Below are 26,851 nucleotides of genomic sequence, written 5' to 3'. Positions count from 1 at the left end.
TAGTCAGGAGTTTCTTTAGCCCTTGATGTGAGGAAGATTTCTGTTTAAAGTGTTTTCCAATCCTTTACTGGTTAAACCTCTAAATCTTCTGGGCATTAGGTTAGTGCCGCTTCACATCTGGGCCCTCTGACGTCTGAGGAAGTGAGGAGGCTTGCCTTGGGCCCAAAACGCAATCATTGGCAGAATGAAGAAACAGGTGCCCTGAGATTCTAACTTATCGGATAATGCATTATCACTTTCCAAGATATTATGGGGGCCAGGGGTGGGGAAATCAGGTACTCAAATAATTGGCTCTTCTGGTTCAAAAATGCAAATGAAGATGTAGAAAGGCCTTTCCAAGCTTGAGGTTTCTTCTCCATGGCCAAATTTTAAATGGATTAAAGTATAGTGTTTTGATTGGTTTGGTTTTTTTTTCTTTTTAGTCATGTTATTTATTTCCTGTTGCCTGACTCCCTTACTGCATTCCCATTAATGTCCCTGGAGCTCTTAAATCCATTTATTTCCCATCTGTTGTATTCTGGAACAACAGGAATATGTCACACACACACACACACACACGCAAAAATTTTGATTCCTTACTGTTACAGAGCAAGGGATTCCTTGAGTTGGAGGTGTTTTTGTTTTTAACTCAGAGGGAATATATAAGCTGAAGTTGCCAAAGAATAAGCCTAGAATAGATCAGGAATATAAGTTGGGAGGCTACGTGGAGGGGAAAATGCTACATGTCTACAAGAGTTTCAAAAAAGCTAAGGAAGAAGGGTTTGACCACGGCTGAGTGGACTGCTGAGTGGTTAGTCTTTGGCTGTCTCTCATGAACTACTTACATATGTCTTACTTTCTCCTTTGGTTTGTGCCTAATTTTGTCTCACGGGTTTCCTTATAGGGATCTCCTTACTCACCATTTTTTGCTGATTTCATCCCTCTAGTGTGGCCTTCCATACATAATTGTGACATCATGCCCACACTGTACCTTGTCATTCAGAACTTTTCCCTTCCTCTTGCTCAGACTCTCCTGGATTTTATGTGAATTTGGGCTATCGGACATCCACTAAAAGATGAGGCGAGTTAAGGTTTTGAAGATAATGCCAAGGAAAGAAAATACTTTTCTCTATGTTCTTTCTCCCAGTATTGTTTTGAATGATGCCCACAGAGCCAATATGAGCTAAAGCTAAAAAGCACAGTGGGAGATGTAAATAGATTTCAAAATTCAATAATGTAAAAATGAATTGTAATTAATGCCTTATCTGCTTATGAAAAGAATGATTTTAAGGTTTAGAAAAGGTATTTTATAGGATAACGGCTGTTAGTTACATTTACATCTAATACCCTTTTCCCCTTATTGTTAAAAGTTAGCTTTCTATAATTGCAGACTAGTTTAGAGTTAAGATAACAGATCTTAACAATAATGGACATATTTTTAACAGATTATTGCCAAAAGTGCATTCTTTATTCCAGGGAGACACTGTAATAGATACCAGCATTTTAGTAATGATACTAGCAATCTGTAAGCTATTACAGTTTCCTTTGGAGTAACTTAATCTTCATATTGTTTTGTATGTCTGGAATTTTAATAGTGTTCTTAATTTGAGAAAGGAAGTATATCACATATTACTAATTACATGTGAATATGAACTAAGCACCAGACCACTGAACTATATTCCTAAAACCAAACATGTTTAAAAGTATTTAACCCGGTATAAGGAATGACACAAAGAAATTAAAATATGCCATACCGGAATAATAACAGCTTTCATGGAATAACACAGTGAGAGACAGCACTTCTAGCATGATTATTGTGCTTTAGTCCACAAAACAAGGTGGGGGGTGGGGAGGATTTAGAAGGAATAGAAGTACCGTTTTCTATCTAAAATTAATACTGCTTTCAAAAATAGGAAGCAAAGGCAATTAAAACAGAAACAAAAAAGTGATAGGCCTTCTTTTTGTATTACCTTTTGGTTAAAAATATTAGTTAACTAAATCATCAATTATTAATTACTCTAATTTCATTGTTGAGGAAAATGGGATCCAAATAATTAAACAGATTGGTCAAGGTCCCTTGGTGGGGCTAGACAGAACCAGGAATAGAATCCAAAATCTTAGTCTCATATCATTGGACCTAACCTCTGTGCTTATACCTCTATTACAAATAATGGTCATTGTTATGAAAATGAAAAACATTCATAGTAAGGTAGTTGCATACAATTTGTGTTTTCAAACAAGGAAAAGGATTTTCAAATAGGAAATCAGGATTAAAATGTTACAGATAATTCCAGTGTCTTTCTGGGAGACCATGTAACCCTCTCAATGAAGGAATGCCACAGAAATGGAGCCAGTATGCCAATTCAATAAACTGCACTGCTATTTTAAAACTACGGCTTTTACCTAAAATAAACCATTTTGCTATTTTTGAGGAAAGTTAAATCTACTTAAAACTGTCATTGTGCGTTTCTGACTTGCAATTAGATGGTATTTCCAAAATGTCAGACCCAGATTCTATTTCAACCATCACCATAATAAAATGTGACAGCAAAGATATTATATCAATACTTTTTCCATAATTAGCAATAAGGATCTTGCCAAGGGTTAACTAGAAAAGTTTCATAAACGTTTTCCTACAAATGGTCCTGAAGGCAGCATTAAGCATTTAAAAATTGGCCAATGTAGCCAAGCTAGTTGACAACTAGGAGACAAATCTATGAGCAAAACTGTATGGAGAGAATAGTTTTGTAGTGCATGATGTATGTTATGTAAATGAGCTTATTAGAACTCTCATCTATTTTATTATTGGTGACCAATTTAATAGAGGCATTTAAAAAACAATATTTCTGCCTGACTCCTAGAAATGAAGAAGATACATTGATATAATTGAGAGCAAATGATTGCATGTCGTGCCATTTAATCATGTCATTTTTCAATTGCTGTTTTTTTGCACTTCGCTGCATGCTTATAGAATATTTAGCTTCAATATAGATTAAGTTCCAGGGTTTGCTACTGAGCCGAGTTCCTATATTAGCTGACATTTTCTTTTAGGCTTGGAATCAGTTAAAAAGCCTGGCTGTGGTTTGCCCATATTTTCTTTAAGAGACAAGAAGTCATCATTCACTTCCTGTCTATGGCATTTTGCTTTTTTTTTTTTATTTCGAAGAATAATTTTTAGAGAGTTGCCTTTTTGATTCAGTGTTGGGAGTTTGAATTTATAACATATATACATATATGTATACTTTGTAAGTATGTATATATGCTGTAAACATATACATATATATACACATATATATTCATATGAATATTCCATATATATTCACATGGAATATATATATACATATATTTCATTTGAAAATTCAAGTGACATTTGCTGAGGGCTCTAGGAATTCACAGTGGCTGATTCCTGAAAGTTTTTGAAATGCATTTTCTACCCAGTGTGGTACAGTAGAATGAACAATGGCTTTTAAGCCAGAGACCATGGGTTCAAATACTCTCTCTTTCCCTTCTTACCTTTATGATCTTGGGCAAATCATTTAATTCTGAGCCACAGTTTCTCATTTAAAAAATGAGTGGATCGGATAGCCTCTGAGGTCCCTTGTAAATCTGAGTATTTGATCCTGTGATCCTGACGTGTGGTACTTTGAGTCCTGACTTTTGTTCAAGTCTTCCATTTTTCAATTGTGCTTTATAAGTAAATGGTATTTAATGTACTTTTCAGAAAATCTTTTTTTCTTCTGTTTGTTCTTTATCTACTGTCATACACACATCTGTGTTAAGTATAGTGAAGGTTACTAACTTTTTATGTCTTAAGAAATCAAATGAGGATTGAAAGGAACTTGGATCCTTGAAAAGCAGCCAAGTGATGTATTGCCCCTTTAAGTTCAATATTAGCATTACTCGGAAACCAACTTCTAGTTATCTTAGGGAAGTAGTGCCTGATTTCTATTCAATATAAACTCTCTGCAAAAGTGGAGATGAAATATCTTCTTAGTTTTTCCTAAATGATCTACTAGAGGAAGATAAATTATTCCATAAGAATATTTTGTTACATTCAGGCATTTCAATCACATCTGACTCTTTGTGACCCCATTTGGAGTTTTCTTAGCAAAGATACTGGAGTGGTTTGCCATTTCCTTCTCCAGCTCATTTTACAGATGAGGAAACTGAAGCAAACAAGGTTAAGTGACTTGCCCAGGGTCACTAGTGACAGCTAGTAAGTTTCTGAGGTGAAATTTGAACTTATGAATATGAGTCTTCCTGACTCCAGGCCCATCATTCAATCTATTGTACCACCAAGCTGCCCAGGTGAGAATATATATACTAATAATTTTTCATCATCATCATCATCATCATCATCTTCTTCTTCTTCATCTTCTTCTTGTTTCAGATACATGTAGACTTGACTACTTGCTATATCAGGATGAATTGTAAATATATTAGTGGCAGGACTCAGGATCCAGAACCAAAAGGGACCTTAGAGAGAGTGATTTCCAGTCCCCCTCATGTAACAAATAAGAAAACAAAGGGTCAGAGTGGAGATGTGATTTTCCCTATCTCAAGTAGCAGAGCCAGGATTTGAACCCAGTTCCCCTTATCCCAAATCCAGCATACTACCCACCATACAGTGCTGCCTTTTGACATGTTACAGTGATACCTCTGAGTTAACAACTGTGACAGTGTGGCAGATACCATTCCATAAAGCATTTTGACTACTGTATATGAAATACAGAGTATCAAACAGAGGGTGATAGAAAGGCCTATGGAAGATATGAGCAAGGTGTACCATATTATAACTTGTGAGGAGCTCTAGAGAAGAACAGGGAGTAAAGGAGGTCATCAAGAAATCATATGGCAGGAATCTTCTGTGAGTTGGTCATGTGTCAAGAATAAGGGATGATAGGTCAACAGAGTGCTGTCCTAGTTTCCCTGCTATGTTGAAAAAAAATTAGGAAGGCATATAGCAGGTTGGGTGGACCCAGTAGTGAACTTTTGGAAGGGCATGGATTGGTTGCATTCTGAATTATGGGAGCAAATTTCCACAGTGTTGGGATCACAGATCCATTGGAGCATTTAAGTACATAAAATGACTTCTGAGACAGAAGGATTTAATTAATAAATTTAAACATCTCCCAATTCTCCATCAACTTTATCTCATTTTCCAGAGTATGCATGAATATGTATACATACGTGAGTCAAAACAAAACACTTTTTGGGCCCATAACAATGATTTCATTGCTGTGGAGAATTCTCTGATGTGGTGATATTTTCTGCACTTAGCATATCAGCTGGCACATAGTAGGCATTTAATAAGTGTTTATTGACTGAATGATATAAGGTATTCATCTGAAGCTTATGGTCTTGAAAGGGTTGGGACCTGAAAGCCTGTGATTTGCCAGCAGTTACATAGCTGATCTGTATCACAGGTAGGCACTGAACTTAGGCCTTTCTGACTCCAAGGTCAGTCCTCTAATCACTTTTGCTATGCTGCCTGTAATATATGTGCATATATCTATCTATAGACATATATGTACATATATACATATGTGTCTATATGTACATGCATAATAATAATAGCTAATATTTATATAGTGCCTACTAGGTGCCACGCACTGTGCTAAATGCTTAATAATTATTATCTCTCTTGATCCTCACAACAACCCTGACAGTTAGGGTGCCATTATTATTCCCATTTTACAGATGAGGAAACTGAGGCAAATAGGGTTTTAATGATTTGTGAAGGTCACACAAGCTAATAAATGTCTGAGGCTGGATTTAAACTTAATGATTTTCTAATTCAAGGTCCAGCACTCTATCCACAATGCCATAACTATATCTATATACATGCATACACATATACATATACATCATACACATATGAGCATTTGACATAGATTTTTGTAGCACTTCAGCGAAGTAGAACAGTGATACTGATAAAAATAAAAGTTCCAATGCATTATTTTGTCCAGTAATAATATGTCTTTTGCCTCTGATGCCTTGGTATGCTGCTATGGCTCCATCCCACTATGTTATAGCAGTCGCTTTCTGAATGTCTGTGCTTATCATCATTTGTTAATCCATTTACTAACCCCCCAGTTGAAGGTCAACCGTTGGCATCAAATCTTACTCATATCATAATGCCTGCTGGTGGAAATGAAATTTATAATAGCGTTGGATTCTGCAGCATTTTAAGGTTTCAAAGCATTTCCCTCCAAATAACCCTGCAAGGTAGGGTAGGTACAAGTATTATTTTCCCCTTAGCACAAAGGTGGTGCACTGCCTCTGAATACACCTGCAGTCATTTCACTAATCACCGGAGATCTGTGCTTATCATTTACCTTGTTTAGCATTATATTTGCAATAAGTTTTAGTAGCAGCAGCAGTATCTTGAATCACCACAACAAGCCCTCATGCTCATAAAACATTATGCCTTGCTTCAGGCGTGAGTCAGACATAGCTTTATATACATAATTTTGGCTAAACTGCTGCAGCTAGGTACTTTACAGCTCTTTTTTTTTTTGTGCTTTCACATCTGAACTTGCAGCTATTGTTACTATTATCATCATCATTATTCTGATCATCTAATTGAACTTTTACCCTGTTTCTAAAATATACAATGGATCTGTTTTATAGACCATCATTCTGTTTTCCTTACCCCACCCTAAATACCCAAATACAACCTCAGGATTGCCTTCACAGAATCATAAAATCTCAAGACTTTGAAGGGACTCCAGAGGTTGCCTCTTTCAGCCACACTTGAAAGGGGGTCATCTCTACAACATTCCTGCCAAGCAGCCATCCAACCTCTCTCTGCTTGAAGACCTTCATTGGGGTGGGACAGGGTTATACTAGCAGACGATGACACTCTGGAGAAAAACAATAAATATATATGTTTCTGTAGAACACACTTCTAAGTATAAATAAACATTATGAATGTTTTATTTATTTTGATTTCTTAAGTCTAGAGAATCAACGAAACGCTAAATCAAGCCATAATTTGTAGCTTTTACTGATTTCCAAAGTGTAAATGCTCACACTAAAAATTTAACAACCAACTCTCATGAGCCAGTTCAAGCTGCTTCATTCATACCCCTAAGTAGATAGAGGCCAGAGAACTACCTCCTGAAATACTTCTTCTCTACCTATATAGGTACTAAAAATTCATGATCCAGTTCAATTTCCATTTGTGCCTTAAAACTTTCTCTGGCTGTTCCAATCCACAATGATCTTTCTTTCCCTTCTTTGAAATTCTGCAACATTTTACCCTGCAGTGGTGGTGCAGTGGATAGAGCACCGGCCCTGGAGTCAGGAGGGCCTGAGTTCAAATCCAGCCCCAGACACTTGACACTTACTAGCTGTGTGACCCTGGGCAATTCACTTAAGCCCATTGCCTAGCAAAAAAAACCCACACAAAAAAATTCTGCAACATTTATAGCCTATACCACTCAATGTATCACTTCTTATATACATGCTTAAATTGTTTTCTATTACTTTGGGTATGTAAGCCTCATCTCTGCAACTATATTCCAAAAAACTCCAGAGATGACTTTTTTTGTACAGTCCTTTTTCCTATGATATCCAGCACAGTGGTTGGCCTATAAAGCTGTATGAGTACAAACATTTATGACATAAAAGTAATGATTATATAATATAAAATCCTGATATAATCAATCTATCAATCTACAATAATAACTGCCTCAAACCCCTATCCAACATTTATATCCTTGGGGGAAGAGACAATGGCTAAGTGAGGAGATGCCAACCTGGGTGTTGTGCACTGGGAACTCAATGTGCCTTGAGATGGCTCTGGTAGAGGTGAAGGCCTACAAAAAAAACCTTCTTGCACTAGCATATGGGTTCTAGCGATACCAAATGGGATAACAGAGTATCACAGGCTGGCTCTACTTGAAACCATCAGGATGATCAGTTTGATACAAAGGAAAGCAAAATGAGTGGAACCCTTCCTCTTCCCTACCCTTGATACCTTGAGAAAGTGAAGCTACATTGGAACACATTGTGTCCTTCCTTCTATCATCACCCCCTTCTCTTATCCCCTTCTCCCCCTATTTTCCCATAGGGTAAGATAGCTTTCCATATCAAATTGCATGTGTATGTTATTCCCTCCTTAAGCCAAATCCAATGAGAATAAAATTCACTCATTCCCTCTCACCTTCCCCCACTTCCCCTCCAGTGCAAAAGCTTTATCTTGTCTGTTTTATGTGAGATAATTTACCTCATTCTACCTCTCCCTTTCTCCTTCTCCCAGTATAATCCTCTCTCACCACTTAAATTTATTTTTAGATATCACCCATTCATACTCACCCTGTGTCCTCCATCAATCTATCTATACGTATATTTTTTCCCTCCAACTACATTAATATTGACAAGTGTCAATCAGAAAGTCCACCATTTCATCTGCTAGGAAGGCTTTAGTGCAGAGCACAAAACAGGAAAATAGGTATGCCTGAAACGGATTGAAGATATGAATCCTTTCCTTATTTGCCAGTGATACATGATGCCAAAATTGGAAACAGACCTTACCAGGCATAGGCAAGAGTTTCATGCTGCTTTTTATCAATAGTTGATTAGCAGTACTATCAAGTTCCAGTCACACAGTATTGTATTTCCAAACAAGGCAGGAAAATCATAAAAGAAAACAAAACCAAATCCTATCCCTAAGCCTAAATCACATAAAATAGGAAGTTAATTTCAGGAGCTACTAAAATCAGAAGAAGAAACAGTGAAGACCCTGTTATTGAAAAAGTTTACTTAATGTGACCTTCAGAAAATATACCTAATCACTAAATGAATGACAGAAACAGCACCAATATCTCAAATGGGTTTGAAGAAGAGATGGGCATACTTAGACTGGAATTCCAAAAAGCCCTTTTTGAGTTTGATGGTATGAATCCAAATAGCAGACTAGTTTTATCAAAATATTTTTTTAAAAACTAGTATCTGCTATAAGTATTATGAATGCATTCTTTCATGTTATTTCATGGAAAGTGTCTAAACACTTCAGAACCTGCACATAGCAGCATATATAGCAGCTGCTGCCATTGTAAGAACTGTAAGAGGAAATGTAGAGCTGTCAGGCATACTCCTAAGGACAAATGTCAAACGCCATCATGGCAAAAATGATTTGAAAGATCTATTAAAAATCTGTGGGAAAGTAATGCAAGAATACATTAAGATCAGTGGGTATGCTGAAATATTTGCTACTAGGGAGTCTTAGGCTGGATCTCTTAAACTCTGGCATTCTAAGATGCAGTACTGCTAAAGTTGATTGATTGGATTTCTGTAGTAAGATTAAGGACCATTATGGTGAGTCATTGGGAGGGGAGGCCACCAGACTGCCACAAGAAAGGTGAACTGGAAACAGAACAAATCTAAGCTTCCCTACTGCTCAACAGTGTGGCTTTTGTGAATAGCTGCTGGACTTCCAGCCTAGGAGAGTAGCTAGAATACACAGTAGAAAACTTAAAAGCTAGACTGTCCTATTAAAAGTTAAAGCAACACGAGGAGTCAAATCAGAACAAAGAACAGCATAAACAATTTATCATCCATCAGAAGCTCTGCTGCAGAGGCTTCAGAGATAAATCAGAGACAAAAGAGAATCCCTGAAGAAGGGGAATGTGGAAAAGTTCCAATAGTCCATTCTATATAGATCCATCACAATGAAAACACAATCTGGATCGGATGGAAAAGTGTACACAATTAATATAGTAAATGATGGAATAGTTATAGCAAGAGGACTAACTGAACCTTTAGCTTTTCTATAACATCAATAATTGCTGATTCATATGGTTCACAACAGCGAATTCATTACTACAAAAGCATTTTGTCATCTTACTAACAGACACAAGCCTGATCCCATGTTTCCTACCAGAGGGTATTGCAAATCTATTCCCAAAAGCTAAGGACTCCAGGGATTCCTCCTAAAGTAGGCCAATTATACGGAACACAGTTTATATTCCACCACCCCCCCAAAAAAAAAAGCTGCACAAAGGTTCTATAACATTTATTCAGTCCTTGATTCAGTTCCACACTTGTGGCTTATTAGTGTATTGTAAATATATGGAAAATATATAGTATGAACTATATATAGTAATATATAGTAAAGATATAAATATATAGTAAAATATAAAATATATAGTAAAATATAAATATATAGTAAAAATATAAAAAATATAGTAAGAATTATAGAATATTTGGTGTCTACTTGGAGATGATTTTTTTCTATTTGGAACATGTCACCAATATAATAATGTCAAGAACAATTTCTATAAAATGTGGTATTTTCCATTATGGTTCCACCCAGCCTTAAATCCATTATCATTCCTCCTAAGCAGAACTAAATGTAGCTTCCAAATAAAAAAGGCTAACCAAAATATTGGATTAATCATTTCACCTGTATGGATGACATCAAGATTTATATCTCCATAAAAAAATATCAAATATCTCTGTCATCTCATGGAATCTTCCTCCAATGAAATAAAAGTGTCATTTGGACACTGAATTTTTTTATTAATTTATTTTGAATTATCAACAATCACTTCCATAAGCTTTTGAGTTTGAAATTTTTCTTCCCCTACTTCCCCACCCCCCTCCACTAGACAGCATGCAATCTGATACAGGCCATACATATACATTCCTATTAAATATATTTTCACGTTAGTGATGTTGTAAGTAAGAATTAGAACCAATAGGAGGGACCACCAGAAAGAGGAAACAAACACAACAGAAGAAAAAATAGCAAACAGTATGCTTCGATTGGCATTCAAACTCCACAGTTCTTTCTTCTTTGTGGATAGCATTTTCCTTTGGAGAAGTCTCAGATCCTTGTATTGCTGAGCATGGTTAAGTTTATCAATTATTAGTCATCACACAACATGGCTGTTATTGTGTACAACATTCTCCTGGTTCTGCTCACTTCACTCAGTATCAGACCTACAAGTCTTTCCAGGTTTTTCTGAAGTCAGCCTGTTCATCATTTCTTTTTTTTAATTTTAATTTCAATTTTTTAAATTTTATTAATTTATTTTGATTTATCAACAATCACTTCCATATGCTTTTGAGTTGAAAATTTTTCTCCCCCTTCCTCCCCCCAACCCTCCCCAAGACGGCACACAATCTGATATAGGCTTTACATTTACATACCCATTTAACATATTTTCACATTACTGAAGTTGTAAGTAAAAATTAAAACCAATAGGAGGAACCATCAGAAAGATGAAACAAAACACAACAGAAGGTAAAAATAAATGATAGCAATTCGACTTCCATAGTTCTTTCTTTGGATGTGGACAGCATTTTCCATTATGAGGCCTCTGGAGATGTCTTAGATCCTCGTAATGCTGAGAAGGGTTCAGTTTAACAATATTAGTCATCGCATAACATGGCTGTTATTGTGTACAAAGTCCTCTTGGTTCTGCTCACTTCACTCAGCATCAGACCATATAAGTCTTTCCAGGTTTTTCTGAAGTCAGCCTGTTCATCATTTCTTATAGCACAATAGTATTCCATTACATTCATATACCACAACTTGTTCAGCCATTCCCCAATTGATGGGCATCCTCTCAATTTCCAATTCTTTGCCACCACAAAAAGAGCTGCTATGAATATTTTTGTACATGTGGGTCCTTTTCCCATTTGTTTGATCTCTTTGGGATATAGCCCTAGAAGTGCTATTGCTGGATCAAAGGGTATGCACATTTTTGTAGCCCTTTGGGCATAGTTCCAAATTGTTCTCCAAAATGGTTGGATCATTTCACAACTCCACCAACAATGTATTAGTGTTCCAATTTTCCCACATCTTCTCCAACATTTATCATTTTCCTGTTTTGTCATGTTGGCCAATCTGATAGGTGTGATGTGGTACCTCAGAGTTGTTTTGATTTGCATTTCTCTAATCAATAACGATTTAGAGCATTTTTTCATATGACTATAGATGGCTTTAATTTCTTCATCTGAGAACTGTCTGTTCATATCCTTTGACATTTATCAATTGGGGAATGGCTTGTGTTCTTATAAATTTGTCTTAATTCTCTATATATTTTAGAAATGAGGCTTTATCAGACAGACTGGTTGTAAAAATTCTTTCCCAATTTTCTACCTTCCTTCTAATCTTAGTTGCATTGGCTTTGTTTGTGCAAAACTTTTCAATTTAATGTAATCAAAATTATCCATTTTGCTTTTCATAATGTTCTCTATCTCCTGTTTGGTCATGAATTCTTCTGTTCTCCATAGATCTGATAGGTAAACTATTCCTTGTTCTCCCAGTTTACTTATGGTATCAGCCTTTATATCTAAGTCCTGAACCCATTTTGACTTTATTTTGGTATATGGTGTGAGATTTGGGTCTATGCCTAGTTTCTGCCATACTCTTTTCCAGTTTTCCCAGCAGTTTTTTTCAAAGAGTGGGTTCTTATCCCAGAAGCTGGGGTCTTTGGGTTTATCAAATAATAGATTACTATAGTCATTGACTACTGTGTCTTGCATATTTAACCTATTCCACTGATCTACCTCCCTATTTCTTAGCCAGTACCAAGCAGTTTTGATGATTGCTGCTTTATAATACAATTTAAGATCTGGAATTGCTAGGCCACCTTCCCTGCATTTCTTTTCATTAGTTCCTTTGATATTCTGGACCTTTTCTTTAAGAATGCAATTCTTAATGTACACTAAGGAGATATAGAGACTCGAAGCTTTATGATTGAATCAGAAAGGTTACATTGAACCAATAGGTAAAGGCTATGCCTAAAAATACCTTGGATTCCTCCACCAACACACACTCTGAACATGAAGACAGCAAAGAGAAGTCTGTGGCTATATGCATTAAGAGACCTCAGTTGATACATACACAATGCCAATTTTCTGTACACTTTTAGAACTATAAAATGGATCATCACAGACTTGGAAAAATATCTTTAAAAAAACTATACAATATTAACGAAACAAAACGCCAATCACCTTATGGCAGTTCAAAAAAAAATGAAAACTAAAAAAGTAATAATAAATAAAAAATAAAGTATGAAAAAGTTTGAAATATATTCTTAGAGCATATGATAAACAGGTTAAAAAAACCTACAGAAGTACCTTTGGAACAAGCACACACCACTTTACTATCACTTTATCAGTCCAGGCTGATAACAGGGACATGTCATTAGATTTGTGAAATGTAACAGAAAGTAGTCTACCTCCAGATGGAGACTATGGGATGGTTTATATCCAAGAATGGAATCAAAAGACACTCCACAGGTGACATCCACACGAACTCAGCCAGCAATTTATCAACACAGAAGCACTGAACTGATGGCTGAGTCATGTGGATTTGTCTATGGAAAAGGAAGCCTCTATTGAGACATTCAGGACCAAATTACTGTTACCAAAAATTACAGAAGGCTTATCTCAAAGGAGCCTAGACTTAGTCATTGAGATTATATGTGGAAATGATAGAAATTGTGCAACACATAATGTAAAAATTTAGTGCCTACCAAATACCTAAGAAGACATGACCTTGAGGCTAGAATTATATGTCAGAAACTCACTTTTTCTCTCATGGACTGATGAGCAACAGATTGAGGTAATACAAATATAAACCTCAAAATATCCTAGAGAACTCAACCAATCAACTGTATTGGAACCAAACCACTTTCACAGACTGAACTGTTGCCCACAATCTCTTGAGCATATTATCAATCTATGAGAACATTTTAATAGATGTTGCCATCTCTAACGCTCATAACAGCAAACAAAAAGGTTTCAAAACCTAGGGAACTAGAAGGGGAGCTAAAAATCTTGTGGGAAATAGGATCAGCTGGCTATTACTCCTATTCTGTTTGCTACTGGACTATATCAAGGATGCTTTCAGGGAGCCCACAGAGGATAAGTTAACTTCCTAATATTTTTATTCAGTGACAACAAGTGTCATGCAGATGTCTGATTATCATTAAACACAAAAGAATAATAGTAGAATTGGACTCATCCCATGATTGTTCTTATTTGGACTCCATCAAAAAATATAAGCATGACACTTATAACAATAATACAATAGCAATAGTAACACAAAAGCAGCACTAATAACTGATATTTACATTGAACTTCAAAGTTTGCAAAGAAACATTTAACATACATTCTGTCATTTGAGCCTAACAACAGCCCTGGAAGGTAGGAGTTATTGTTACCCCTCATTTTACAGCTAATGAAGAAACTGAGGCTCGGAAAAGTTAAGTGACTTGCTCATTGTCACACAGCTAGTCAGGATTCAAACTTGTCAACCTGACCCAAAATTCTGCACTTTTCACCATTATATCACACTTTCTCTCAAAATTGTGGATAAAATGTATCATATCTCCATAAAGTTCACTGGCCCTGCCTATGCGAACCAATGCAATGATAATAACCAGCTAAACAAAATCATTTGGTGAATCTAGTGCCAGGGCTCAGCTTCCTGGTTTTCTTGTCCTTTGTTTATGTATGTGGTCTGATTTCACATATGGTAAAATTTTACAAGAGTATAATTTTCCTTGCCCCTGATTTCTTTCCCTTCTTTTCCCTCCTTTCACTCACATTTCTCTATGATCCATGATTTCATTATTTCAGTACAGAAACTCCTTGAAAGTAGGTACAGAGTCTGTGTAACTCGTTTTATAAAGTGTGCAACACAGTTAAGGTACAGAGTAATTACAGATGAATAAATCTTCATGGATAAAAATGGCAGTAATGAAGACAAAAGGGAATAAAATCCTTCCAAATAAGATTCAGTTTCATCAAACTGTTATACCAAATAAGTGAAAATACCTTTAAACATAAGGAAATTTTAATGTTATAAGAATTTCACTGGCAGAAAAAGATGAAAAAAATATCAGGAGTATATACTTATATATACATGTGTGGGTTTATATATGTATATGCATACATATATATGTATAAATTTAGCTAAGGGAATGATAAATATGAGGAAATGAAATATAGTCAGAGACTAAGAGATGAAAAATTGTAGTAGAACTGAGAGTTAGAATTGCTGTTTGGAATTGACATTTTATTTGGAGCCACTTGAAAAGGGAAGGGATGGAATTGTCAGTTCAGGGAGATTTGATGCTTTGTGCTAATTGGAAAGAAGAGAGACTTGGGAGACAAGGAATGAATGTGAATTCTGATAGTGAAGATAGAACTGCATTGCTGTTCCTTAGACATTAGGGGAGAGATGAATAAAACTGAAAATTATCTAAATGGTAGAAGATTTCAAGAGAGGAACAGAAGTGCAAACTAGTTGTCGAGAAGTTTTTGAAGATCCCAGGAGCCTACAGATGGAGGGACTCTTCCAGTGCATACGTGAAGGAGATGGGAAGGGCTTCGCAGAAAAAAAAAAAGAGTACAACTATCAAAGAAAGAGTAAAGTATGATCACTTGTTTGTGTGTAGACTTTCATTGACTTCCCAGGGACCAAAATTTGTATAGCATCAACAAAGGGCTTGCACGGAACATAAATCATGTAACAAAACCATGATAACTGACAAACAATATAAAAAATAATGACAACTAAATTCAAATGGTAATTTCTGTGACTACAAAGTTACAGAGCTGAGATTAAAACTGAGGTCCTGTGAGTCCAAGTTCAGTGATCTTATGTAACTAATAGGAGATACAGTTGATAGTGTCCTGGTCTTAGAATCAAGAAGACCCTAGTTAAATGGCTGCCTATCATTAATTAGCTATGTGGCCCTGGACAAGTCATTTAATCTCTGCCTCTGTTTCCTCATCTGTAAAATAAGGATAATAATAGCACCTATTTCCCAGGGTTGTTGGATCAAATGAGATAATTTATTTAAAATGCTTATATAAATACTAGTTGTTATTATTATTATTATTGATTTTTAGTTCTTAATAAAACCCTATGTCCTCCAGCAGCTGAGCAGTCAGAGAAGCCATTGTTATCATTCAGTTGTTAAGTCTTGTCTGACTCTTCATGACCCCGCGGACCAATTGTCTGTGGGGTTTTCTTGGCAAAGTTACTAGAGTGGTTTGCCATTTCCTTCTCCAACTTGACATTAGAAAGTTTTACAACTGTCAAGTTCACTTCAGTGTTTAGCCCCAGAACAGTTTCAGTCCAGGCCACATACAGCTATCTTGTTTAGAAAGCAGGAACAAAGAATTAAATCTTCCAGCTTGGTGACGCTAGCAGGGATGAGCCCTGCCATTGCTCCCAGGAAAGAAGCCAACAAAATAAAATAATAACGGGGTCAGGGGGCATCATATTTTGCATGCTTGAGATAAAATGATAGTATAACTACTCCCACATGTCTTTCTTTCCTTGACATTCTCAGAATTCACTGTTTTAGCATTTGAACAGCATAATTTTGATAATGACATGGGAAAACCCTCAAATTAAGACCAATAAACTGCAGAGCCCATTAAATGAAGGAGGACTCAAATGTCCAAATTTAGGACTATATTAGGCCACACTTTTATTATTGCTACTTAATCCATTAGGGATCCATGGAAATAATATCTTCTCATGGGTGTTAGCCAAGTGTGATATTTCTAACTTTGCAGCTTTTATTATTCTCCATCAGTGGTTTGAAAATTAAAAATCGAATTGTTCAATGTTCTGAAAGACTCATCTCTGCAAATGATGAAAATAGAAATTGGAAATATCAATTTAAATTGGTCTGTACAGCTTTCTATAAGAAATTGTTCTCAGCAAACTGCACAAAGAAAAGTATCTGGCCAACCAGACTTGTTATCCAATTGCTAATTATCCCATCTGCAAATGAAATTCCTCCGTTAGTCTCTGGAGTCTGGCCCTTAAATACTTGGCTATTTTGATAGATCCATGATTTAATTAGTGTGGAGAGGCAGCATGGTACAATAAACTGAACAGCAGACATGGAGTCACAAAAGCTGTGTTTGAACCCTATTCCTACCACTAACTAGTTGTGTGACCTTAAACAAATCACTTAATCTATGAGCCAGTGAATGCAGTAAAAGTGATTTTAACACTAAGTAAATGTCAGGTATAGGGCACAGGACTTGAAGTCAAGAAGTCTTGGGTTCAAATCTGGACTCTACCACTTATTTGTGTGATGCTGGGCAAAAATAATAGATGATGACAGCATTTAAATAACATTTTAAGTTTTTTTTCCCTCTTCAAAGAACTTTACATTATTCCATTTGATCCTCACAATAATTTTGTTATCTTCATTTTATTGGCAGGGAAAACTAGGTAGCACAATGGATAAATTGCTGGGCCTAGTGTTAGGAAGATTCATCCTCCTGAGTCCAAATCCAGCCTCAGATACTTACTAGCTGTATAACCCTGAACAAGTCACTTAACCCTGGTTGCCTCAGTTTCCTCATCTGTAAAATGAGCTAGAGAAGGAAATGGCAAATCATTCCAGTATTTTTGCCAAGAAAACCCCAAATGAGGTCACAAAGACTTGGACATGACTGAAATGCCTAAACAAGACACATTTTATTGATGAGGAAACTGAGTTAAACAGAGATTAAGTGACTTTCCCAGGATTGCACAGCTAGTGTCTGAAGCAGGTCTTTCTGACCACAAGCTTGGTGCTCTATTCACTGTGTCCATCCAGTTGCCTCATTTAACTACCCTCTGCTTCAGTTTTCCTATCTGTAAAATGAGGAGATTGGTCTCTGTCAGGTCCAAACCTGTGATTCTATGATTTTGAAACAAATGGCAACCTCTCCACATCTCTTCCTGTAGTGAGATTCTTGACACTATCTTTTGAACAGTCTTCCACAGGGGATCTACCCAATGGTCCACAAGCAAACTCAAAAAGTATTATCCCAGACTATCATATGGGAGAAAAACACAAATCTTCCCTAAGTAATTAAAATGCTAATATTCTCAATTTTAAAAAATAGGTAAACTCAAAGAAGCCTCAAAATGTGGGGAAAACCAAGGTTATCTATGGGTTCCATAGTCATTTGTTTAGTCTAACAGATCTATAAGCAGTCTTCCGGTTTCTCCTTTGTGTTAAAAAGTGAAGTCTGTGGCAAGAATGATGTTGGCAATTAATCAGGAGCAAATCTTAGGGTCCTCCATGGGCTCATCTGCAACAGATGTTAGATCTTCCCAAAAGATTGATAAAAGCAGTTAGAATGAGCCCAAAACAAACTTACACATTGTCTTCACTGAACTGAAAATCAGATGCATAGTTTATCAGTGTGAACACTGACAACATTCTCATAATGTTCTCATATTTGCATACATCTGTAGATTCATCAATGTGAGTATTCCTTCCAAAGATATGGATTTAAGCTCATCCTGCATGCTTTCTCTTTTAGGTCCTTTCATAAGATTGCTGCTAGTTGGTCTCCCAAATTCCAAGGACCTTCTTTGCATTCTCTTTACATTGGGTAAATTATGGTAAAGCAAGAGCATTGTCCACGCATCATTTATCCTTTGCACTTGTTGTGCGTCTGGTCCATCCCTGCACATGTTTGTCCATACCTGATGAAGTAGCCGACCTTCTGGGCCTGCTCTATCAACTCTCACTTACAGTCTGGACCCCCGTGTGGACAACCACCTTAGGTTCAAAGCACTTTGGGGGTCCCCAGTTCTGAAATTATGGCTCATGAGCTCCTACCACTTTCAATATAAATTGACACACATAGTTGAAAGTAAAGGCATTTACTAAACCTAGGGTTCGATCTTTCACAAGTATACTTGGCATCACTAGGAGTGGTAGGCACACATATATATACCTTTATCATAGAAGAGGAACACACACGGCCATGGCAAATTATAACTACAGGACCCTTGTAGCTTTTCTTTTCTCATAGTGAGCTCATGCCATTCCCAATAGATCTTCTGGTCATATCTCGCCCCTAGTCACCCTGGGCCGACTCCTCTTTAAAACTCCACAGCTGGCTCTATTTTTTTTGGGGGGGGTTAGGCAGTGAGGTTAAGTGACTTGCCCAGGGTCACACAGCTAGTAAGTGTTATGTGTCTGAGGCTGGATTTGAACTCAGGTCCTCCTGACTCCAAGGCCAGTGCTCATTTCACTGTGCCACCTAGCTGCCCCTGGACTCTATTTTCAACACCTGGAGCTCCTCTGTTGAGGGACTCCTTGAAAGTGCCTCTTATCTACAAAGCTGATGGGCTGATCCCTCAGTCAATAGTAGCTAACTAATTAACTGGTAGAGAAATTTATTCATACCTCCCAAAGGAACAATTAAGTATAAACACTTTTTCTTTCTTTTCTCTAACAGCAATAGATGACCAGGTCATTCTCTATTTTCATCTTTGTCACCCAGGCATAGAATAATCCTTGGAGTGTGAGCCACTTGAGGGCTTTGGCACTTACGTTCTCCACTCTGTGAAAAATTTTCCATCCCTGGAAATCATTTGGGATACACCAACATGTCTGTAGGTATACAGGCTAGCATTCCACATAGTTACTATATCTATCACTGACAGGTTCAGAATAGATGCCTGGTACACAACATCCATAAAATGTAAAACAAGTCTGATATATGCAGTTAAGATATGTGTCATGCCATGCATAATTCTTAGTATACATAACAGTTGCATACAGTAACCAAATATATTAGCCACATGTGGAAATACAGACCTTACCCACATCACAATGCTATACAAAGAACACTCTATGTTAGAATATGGATCACAGAAATATCTATCAGTTGTCTGAGCATTCTTACCAACATGCATATCAACCCTGCACAGCCTGCTTAGTTGGCAATCCATCATTACTTTCCATCAGCATCAGAAAGTCCAACCAAATCCTCAGTAGGAAGTAGTAAACAGTGGATAGTTTTGAGGCTTTCCCCTTTTCCTATTTTATTATATAATTATGCTGGGAGTGAGGGTGGGGGAAATCAAGAGCTCATCAGATAACTAAAAAAATTGTTTTATACATTTGCCTGACTTATTTCTGTACTACGCAATTACCATGGGTATATGTTTAAATCCATATATAAAAATATTTTCAAAATAAACCAAAGATAATTACAATGAATTGTCTTATATAGCTATAATTTGACATGTTGATATCCGTATTTTAGCATGGAAATAGTCCTAAATAAGTACTTCTAAGAGAAGGCACAGCCTAGATGTGCTGGTTTCCTTGGGTGTCTGTTTATGATTACAAATAAATAAAAATATTTTAATAGTTGTCACAGAAACCCCATTATGTAGAAGAGAGTTAGTTTATCAATGATGATATCCTAGATATTTTCAGAATAGCTAGTTTCACATACTAGAGGGAAAAAACATGTTGACCATATAAAATTCTTCTTGGGATTTGCCTATTTTTGAGCAATGACTTTGTTTTCCAACATGAGGTAAGGGGTTATAAATTCTGAATATAGACCAAACCCTTAGCGTTTTTGAAATTTCTAAAAACTATGGTTTAAAATACCTAAAAATCAAATGCTATATGTAAACAGTAACTTGGATTTTTTTTGTTTGTCTTTACAATTTTTGTATTGATCTCCCTATTTAACCTATCTCATACTAACTAGAGTTTAAGGCAGCTAGATGACTCAGTGTATAGAGCGCTGACCTGGAGTCAGGAAGATGAGTTCAAATCTGGCCTCAAATGCTTACTAGCTGTGTGACCCTGGGCAAGTCACTTAACCTGTCGCCTTAATCCACTGGAGAAGGAAATGGCAAACCACTCAAGTATCTTTGCCAAGAAAACCCCATGGACAGTATTGGCATGCTGTGGTCCACAGGGTCACAAAGAGTTGAACACAACTGAATGACTTAACAACAACATGCTAGAGATTAGATTGATATAATCTGAAGTACCATAGTGACAATACAGGTAGTCATAAGTGGTCATTCTGATTCCTTAAAAAAAAACAACAACACATATTCAATGACCTTTAAGAAGGTTTTTACCACCTAACTAATCTTGTATCTTGTTTCAGAACTGGTGGAAAAAAAATCTGCCAGCAGGATCTTTCTAAATCTTACCTAGTATAATATTCTCTATTAATTCTACAGGGCCCTTTCTGTGATTCCTTTCCACTTGATAACTTGACTATGAAGTATTTTGTTGATTCTCATCTTTGGTAGTCTAATTTTGACTCCATTTGGCTTCAAAGTCAGTTTTGCAAAAGGAATACCTAATGCATAGACCACTATCTAATCTTGCTCCCTTCCCTTTCTCTCCATAAAGAAAGAAAAAAAAATTAGATTTCTTTTTAAAAATGCAAACATATTACTATTTGGGAAGCTAAGTAGTCCCGTGGATAGAGCACCCTGGGCAAGTAACTTAACCCTCTTTGCCTCAGTTCTTCATCTGTAAAATGAGCTGGAGAAGGAAATGGCCAAAGCACTCTAGTATCTTTGCCAAGAAAACCTCAAAATGAGATCACAAAGATCACAGACATGACTGAAACCACCCAACAAGTATCACTACTCATAAATTTGCAAAAGTCCCCCTCATATCAAGTCCGGTTGCCATAAAATTATTCTTTAGTGGTACAAATTAAGAAATTAAGTTGTATTTAAGTGTGACAGCAAATAATACAATTAGGGACAGAATAGCAGACTGCCAGTAGGATAACTTTATATCTCTCTAGAGGTCTTTGTTTTTGTGGTAGACCAGATCCTTATTATTTCTGTTAGGTTTGGGCGGGGGTGGGGTGAGGAGTTCTCATCTAATATTAGACTAATGAATAGCATAAGAAAAGAAATATGTCACACCTGATGGTTTACCAGGAGCTATGTAGGGAAATAGTAATGAACCCTAGGAAAATAAATAAGGGCAAATTCAGGAAACATATGTGAAAATGCAGCACTGGTATAAATTGAATAATAAAATTCCTGGTCATATTTTGCCATAAATAGAGGTTTGGGAATTTGTCATTCACCTTATTTAAAATTCAGAAATATTAAAGGTACAGGGTTCTCTCATTACAGAAATAATAGAATTCTGGCTATTACTGAGTTAGGGTAATTTAAATGGCTATAGAATGCATTATATCAATAAATGGAACATCTGTATGAAATGTCCACCTGCTGATCTACTGCTACTCTGTGTACATTTCAATGAAATGCACTTCATCATTTTAAGACTTCTTCTAATGAAGCCTGATCTGGATTAACATTTTGAACACAAATACTTTTAGGCATTAAAACTCTCTCTCTAAATGAAATTGCATTGTCTTGTTTACCCTCGTTGATTAATAAGCAATCTGTTAACTGTTACAACAGTCCAATTGTGCCAGTAGAAAGAGATTAGTAATTCTGTGATGTTGGTGGATATAATCATCATTTTTCTTGAAGGCTCTGAATTAGACTATCACTTACACATTATCCGTAGGCAAAGAAAAGATAGAGCATTTTTAGACATGTGTACCCAGTATTTTTACTAGAGTCATTTCAGCCTAGGGTCACTGCAGCAATAGAAAAACTTCCTGGGGGGTTGGGCAGGAGAGGCAAAATGGTGTTTCAATGCCTTTATATTCCTTCTAAATTGCCTCTATGTGTCTACTTGGGGATATACAACTTTTTATTTTAAACAAAGTGATGTAATAACCTGATACTTTAATTTCGGTTTTTGTATTTTTTTTTTTAAATCAAGTTTAGGAAGAACAGGAATAGCTCAATTATCTGTTTTTTTTTCCCTCAGAAAAGAGGTTTTATATTTTGAACAGCTTTTAGTTTTCTTTAACTTCTTTCAAGCATATCAAAAACCTCCAAACCTTCTTGTCCCAAAGCATTTAATGACAGAACTACTTCCTTTAATGGTGTCTAATTGCCTTCTGTAGGACTTCTCCCCTCATTTCAGGTTTCCAGGGGGATTGAATCAAATTGGGCCAGGCTGTGCGCTTGACATATATGTTTCTTGAAAGGTTTCTTTAATTCAATTTGAAAATGTTAAATGACTAAATCTCAAAGGGGAATAGACTAGCTTTCAGGTACATAACCCAGTGGAGAAGGTGATGAAAGGAGGGGGTGGGGGTAGGGGGGAGAATGTTCTCCTAGCATTAGCTGGCAACATGAGATATTCATCTAAAGCAGGGGGAGTTCTTAACCTTTTTTCCTGTCATGGGCCCTTTTTGACATGGCATTCTGGAGGAGCCTATGGACCCTTTTTCAGAATAATGTTTTAAATGCATAAAATAAAATGCTTGGGATGAAGGAAAGGAAACCACAGGTGTGTTTCAGCCTCATTAGCCTGCTCTTCATTGTGATTGGAAATGATGAGTGTAGCTGAAGAAGATAAAGTGTAAGGAAATAAGAAATTAACAGTTATTGGAAAGTTTGAGGACCAATGGCAGTACTAACATCCATGAATTCCACTCTGTTTGGTGCAGTCTCTGTGTAGTGAAATCAAGCAACACCGGCGTGGGGTGGCCTCGGTCCTCCGCTTATGCCAGCACCTGTTGGATGACCAGGAGACCTGCAATCTGAACGCTGATCACCAGCCAATGCAACTGATCATTGTGAACCTCGAAAGAAGGTGGGAGGCCATCGTCATGCAAGCTGTACAGTGGCAAGCAAGGCTACAAAAGAAATTGGGCAACGAGCAGGTGAGTGTTGCTTGCTTTTAAAAAGGCCCAGTGTTCTCTTCTTTCTTTCTTTCTTTCTTTCTTTCTTTCTTTCTTCTTCTTCTTCTTCTTCTTCTTCTTCTCTTCTTCTTCTTCTTCTTCTTCTTCTTCTTCTTCTTCTTCTTCTCCTCCTTCTTCTTCTTCTTTTTTTCCCACAGAAGGACCATTCTTCTAGGGCTTGGCAAACACTTTCATCCTACAAGTGGCTTTGCTGACTGAAGGTGCACTTCTCTCCTTTCAGCAAATGAAGCTCATTTTTTCCCCCACCAGGCTTAGATTTGCCTGACTAATAAGATGCATTTTAATATGTCTCAATGCTCTGTTTTTAATAGCACACAGGTTTTTATTGAACCTCACCAAAGCAAACCATTAATTCGCTCAATTTCTTAAATCACCCCTTGCCCAGAGTACCTGTTAATCATACGAGACCCCATGAATATTTTGCTAGGAGCCAGTTCTGTACTTTCTGAGCATATGGGGCAGTGCATATTTTCTGGAAATAAAGCAGTATTTACCTTTCCATTACATGATGTGAGTGAGCTCTGATTTAGACACCAATTCTCCTTTATTTCCCACCTGAGGCAGATATGTGACAGTGTCACATTTATGCATTTGCTGAGAGAGGAAGTTTCAGCTCAATCTTGGAAGAAATCATTCTTTCTAAGTCGAATTAGAAGTTCCACTTGCTATTACCAGTCTTTCACTACTACTGATGGCTATCTGCGTGGCAAAGTGGATAGAGCTCCAGGCCTAGAGTCTGGAAAACCTGAGTTCAAATCCGATTATGTGACCCTAGGCAAGTCACTTAACCCCTCAGTTTTGCCTCAGTTTCTTCATCTGTCAAATGAGCTGGAGAAGAAAATGGCAAGCCATTCCCCTATCTTTCCCAAGAAAATTCCAAAGAGTCACAGAGAGTTGGACATGACTGAAAAACAACTGAAAAAACCCCACTAACCCTGCCATTGACCGATAGAAATGAAGGAATCACAAGTGACTATGAATGTGATTGAGATGGAGTAGAATATGAACATTTATATCTAAAGTCTGCAAAGTGCTTTACATATATTATCTCACTTGATCCTCACAACAACCTTGCCAAGAAAACCCCAAATGGGGTCACAAAGAGTCAAATAAGACTGAAATGATTAAATAACAACAAATTATCTCCAATTTACTCATGAGGAAACTGGGGCTGAGAGAGAGGTTAAGAAAATTGCCCAAGATTACATAGGGAAGCATGGGTCTGAGAGAGGTTGTTAGGTCTTCCTGCCTTCAGAAGGTCTAGTGCCCTATCCATTATTCCATATTTTTCATGCATGAACTTGGGGATAGCATTCTGTTTGTAGAATGCCTGACACTTATGTTTGAACAAATAAAGTGAATAAATGAAAAGGGCCCTTTAGATGCCCAGTTCCATATCAGTGGAAAGCTGGGGATTCATAGTTCTAGCAATCGAAAGGAAAAATCCTTTCATGGCAAAGTGAGGTCTTCACTGAATTCCATTTTAATAGTGCCCTAATATTTGCTGTCTGGTATGTTTGGCATCAGGGACTAGGAACAGAAGGGGTAATGAATTAGTTGGCTTTCTAAGCTCCCTACACATATATAGCTACCCTGAGTCTAGAGAGTGGGATATTAGCCTCTGGGGTGCTGTTCAGTGGTTCTAAGCTAAAGTTGTCAAATTGCCTCTGACTTGCAAATTATTACCAACAATTATTGAATTGGTTATGTTTTCTTGAGACCACCTCGTGAAACTACTTAGTCATTGTGTTGGGGTGCTATGGTGCCTTCGGCGCAGTGAGAGATAGGAAAGGTTGTTTTTTCTCTGGGAAATATCTGTGGCAGTGGTTATTAAATGCTGAAACAGGAACCAAAGAGAGCTCTGTGAAGCCTTGAATGTTAATTCTGCAATCTGATTTTCTTAGCATTCAGCCTGCTTCAGGGAAGCAAAACCAGATTTCTGTTGGGAGTCAGAAGAAAATAAAAAGATGGCAAGCAGGCAGGAGTAGCTCTCTGAAGACTAGAAATTAGAATTGTCTCTGGGAGGGGAGCTTTTTATATTATTTCTGGAATAAGGGCAAGCTTCAGCAGTGGGAAAGCCCTGAAGCTACAGTTGTGGAGGCCCTACTACAACTTAGCATCAGTTAGTAACTGTGACAAGAGCAACATTGATCCTCTTTGTTGTTGTTTTCCAGGCAGGAAGCTGCTAAGTCTGGGCTAGTACAAACAGTAGTGGTTAGAAATAAGTCCTTGTGGGTTAAACTGAGTAGGGAACCAATGTAAAAATGGATTAGACTTGGGAATGGAATGAATTTCTGGGATTTGAAAAGTCTGAGGCACTGAGCTAAAGACTGTTTAATGTTGGAGTGTCAATGGAATCTGAGATGTCTCACCCTGTTTTCTGGCATGCTTCCTTGGGATGAAGTTCAAGTTGGCTTTGTGGGACCAAGATATGCATTCCTGGTTTTCCTCTCTACTGAGCATCAGCAGAGTTTTGACCTTGTTTTTGGTTGGGGTTGCTGTGTTGGTGGTGATTCTCATTCAGAATGATTTTGAGAAAAGGAAATGATTTAGTGTATCTCATATAATCAGGTGGTGCAGTGGAGAGAGTGCTGGGCTTGGAATCAGGAAGACTCATCTTCCTGAGTTCAAATCCAGCCTCAGACACTTAACTAGCTGTGTGACTCTGGGCATGTCACTTACCCCTGTTTGCCTCAGTTTCCTCCTCTGTCAAATGTGCTAGAGAAGGAAATGGCAAACCACTCTAGTATCTCTGTCAAGAAAACCCCAAATGGGGTCATGAAAAGTAGGACACAGCTGAAAACAACTAAACAGCAACATAGAATCATAAATGTCTGATACTGAAGGGATCTTAGATCATCTAGCTTTACCCTTTCATTTTACAGATGAGGATACTGAGGCCAGGGAGGGTAAAGTAGCTACCTTGGCAGAGGCAAGACTCAAATAAAAATCATCTGACTGTAATATTGGAAGACAGATTTGTGCAGTAGACAGTCAAGACAGTTCTGAGTTAAAATCCCATTTTTGACATCAACTCACTTTAAGATTGTGCGCAAATCCTTTATTCTTCCTGATCTCAGTTTCCTCATCTATAAAATGGGGATAAGATTATTTGTATTTTGTTCAATTAGTTGCTGTGAGGCTCAAAGAGATGATGGATGGAAAATATTTTGTGAAACTTATAAGTACTATGAAAGTGTCAGCTACTATTATTTCCACTACTCTGTGGCTAGAAGTGATTTATCCTTTGTTTTCTTTCTTTTTAAAAAATTGATAACTTTTAAAAATATCACTTTCA

The 26,851-nt window shown here is 37.0% G+C and overlaps 1 protein-coding gene and 1 long non-coding RNA gene across 2 annotated transcripts in view; one reads left to right on the top strand and one right to left on the bottom strand.

Annotated features, from left to right (window-relative positions):
* Positions 1–26,851, bottom strand: part of LOC144456337 (uncharacterized) — a 204,106-nt gene that overhangs the window by 72,408 nt on the left and 104,847 nt on the right. The gene's annotated exons all lie outside the window — the stretch shown is intronic.
* AKAP6 (A-kinase anchoring protein 6) overlaps positions 1–26,851 on the top strand; it is a 496,473-nt gene that overhangs the window by 414,278 nt on the left and 55,344 nt on the right. Inside the window, 1 exon segment of the mRNA XM_078151395.1 lies at positions 23,299–23,514. Within this exon segment, the coding sequence (XP_078007521.1) occupies positions 23,299–23,514 (216 nt within the window).

Source organism: Phascolarctos cinereus, unplaced genomic scaffold (assembly GCF_003287225.1).
Source record: "Phascolarctos cinereus isolate Bilbo 61053 unplaced genomic scaffold, phaCin_HiC Scaffold_3;HRSCAF=262, whole genome shotgun sequence".
In the NCBI taxonomy this organism is placed as follows: Eukaryota; Metazoa; Chordata; class Mammalia; order Diprotodontia; family Phascolarctidae; genus Phascolarctos; species Phascolarctos cinereus.
The sequence above is the reverse complement of the archived record's forward strand: the minus strand, read 5'-3'. Positions and strand labels throughout refer to the sequence as shown.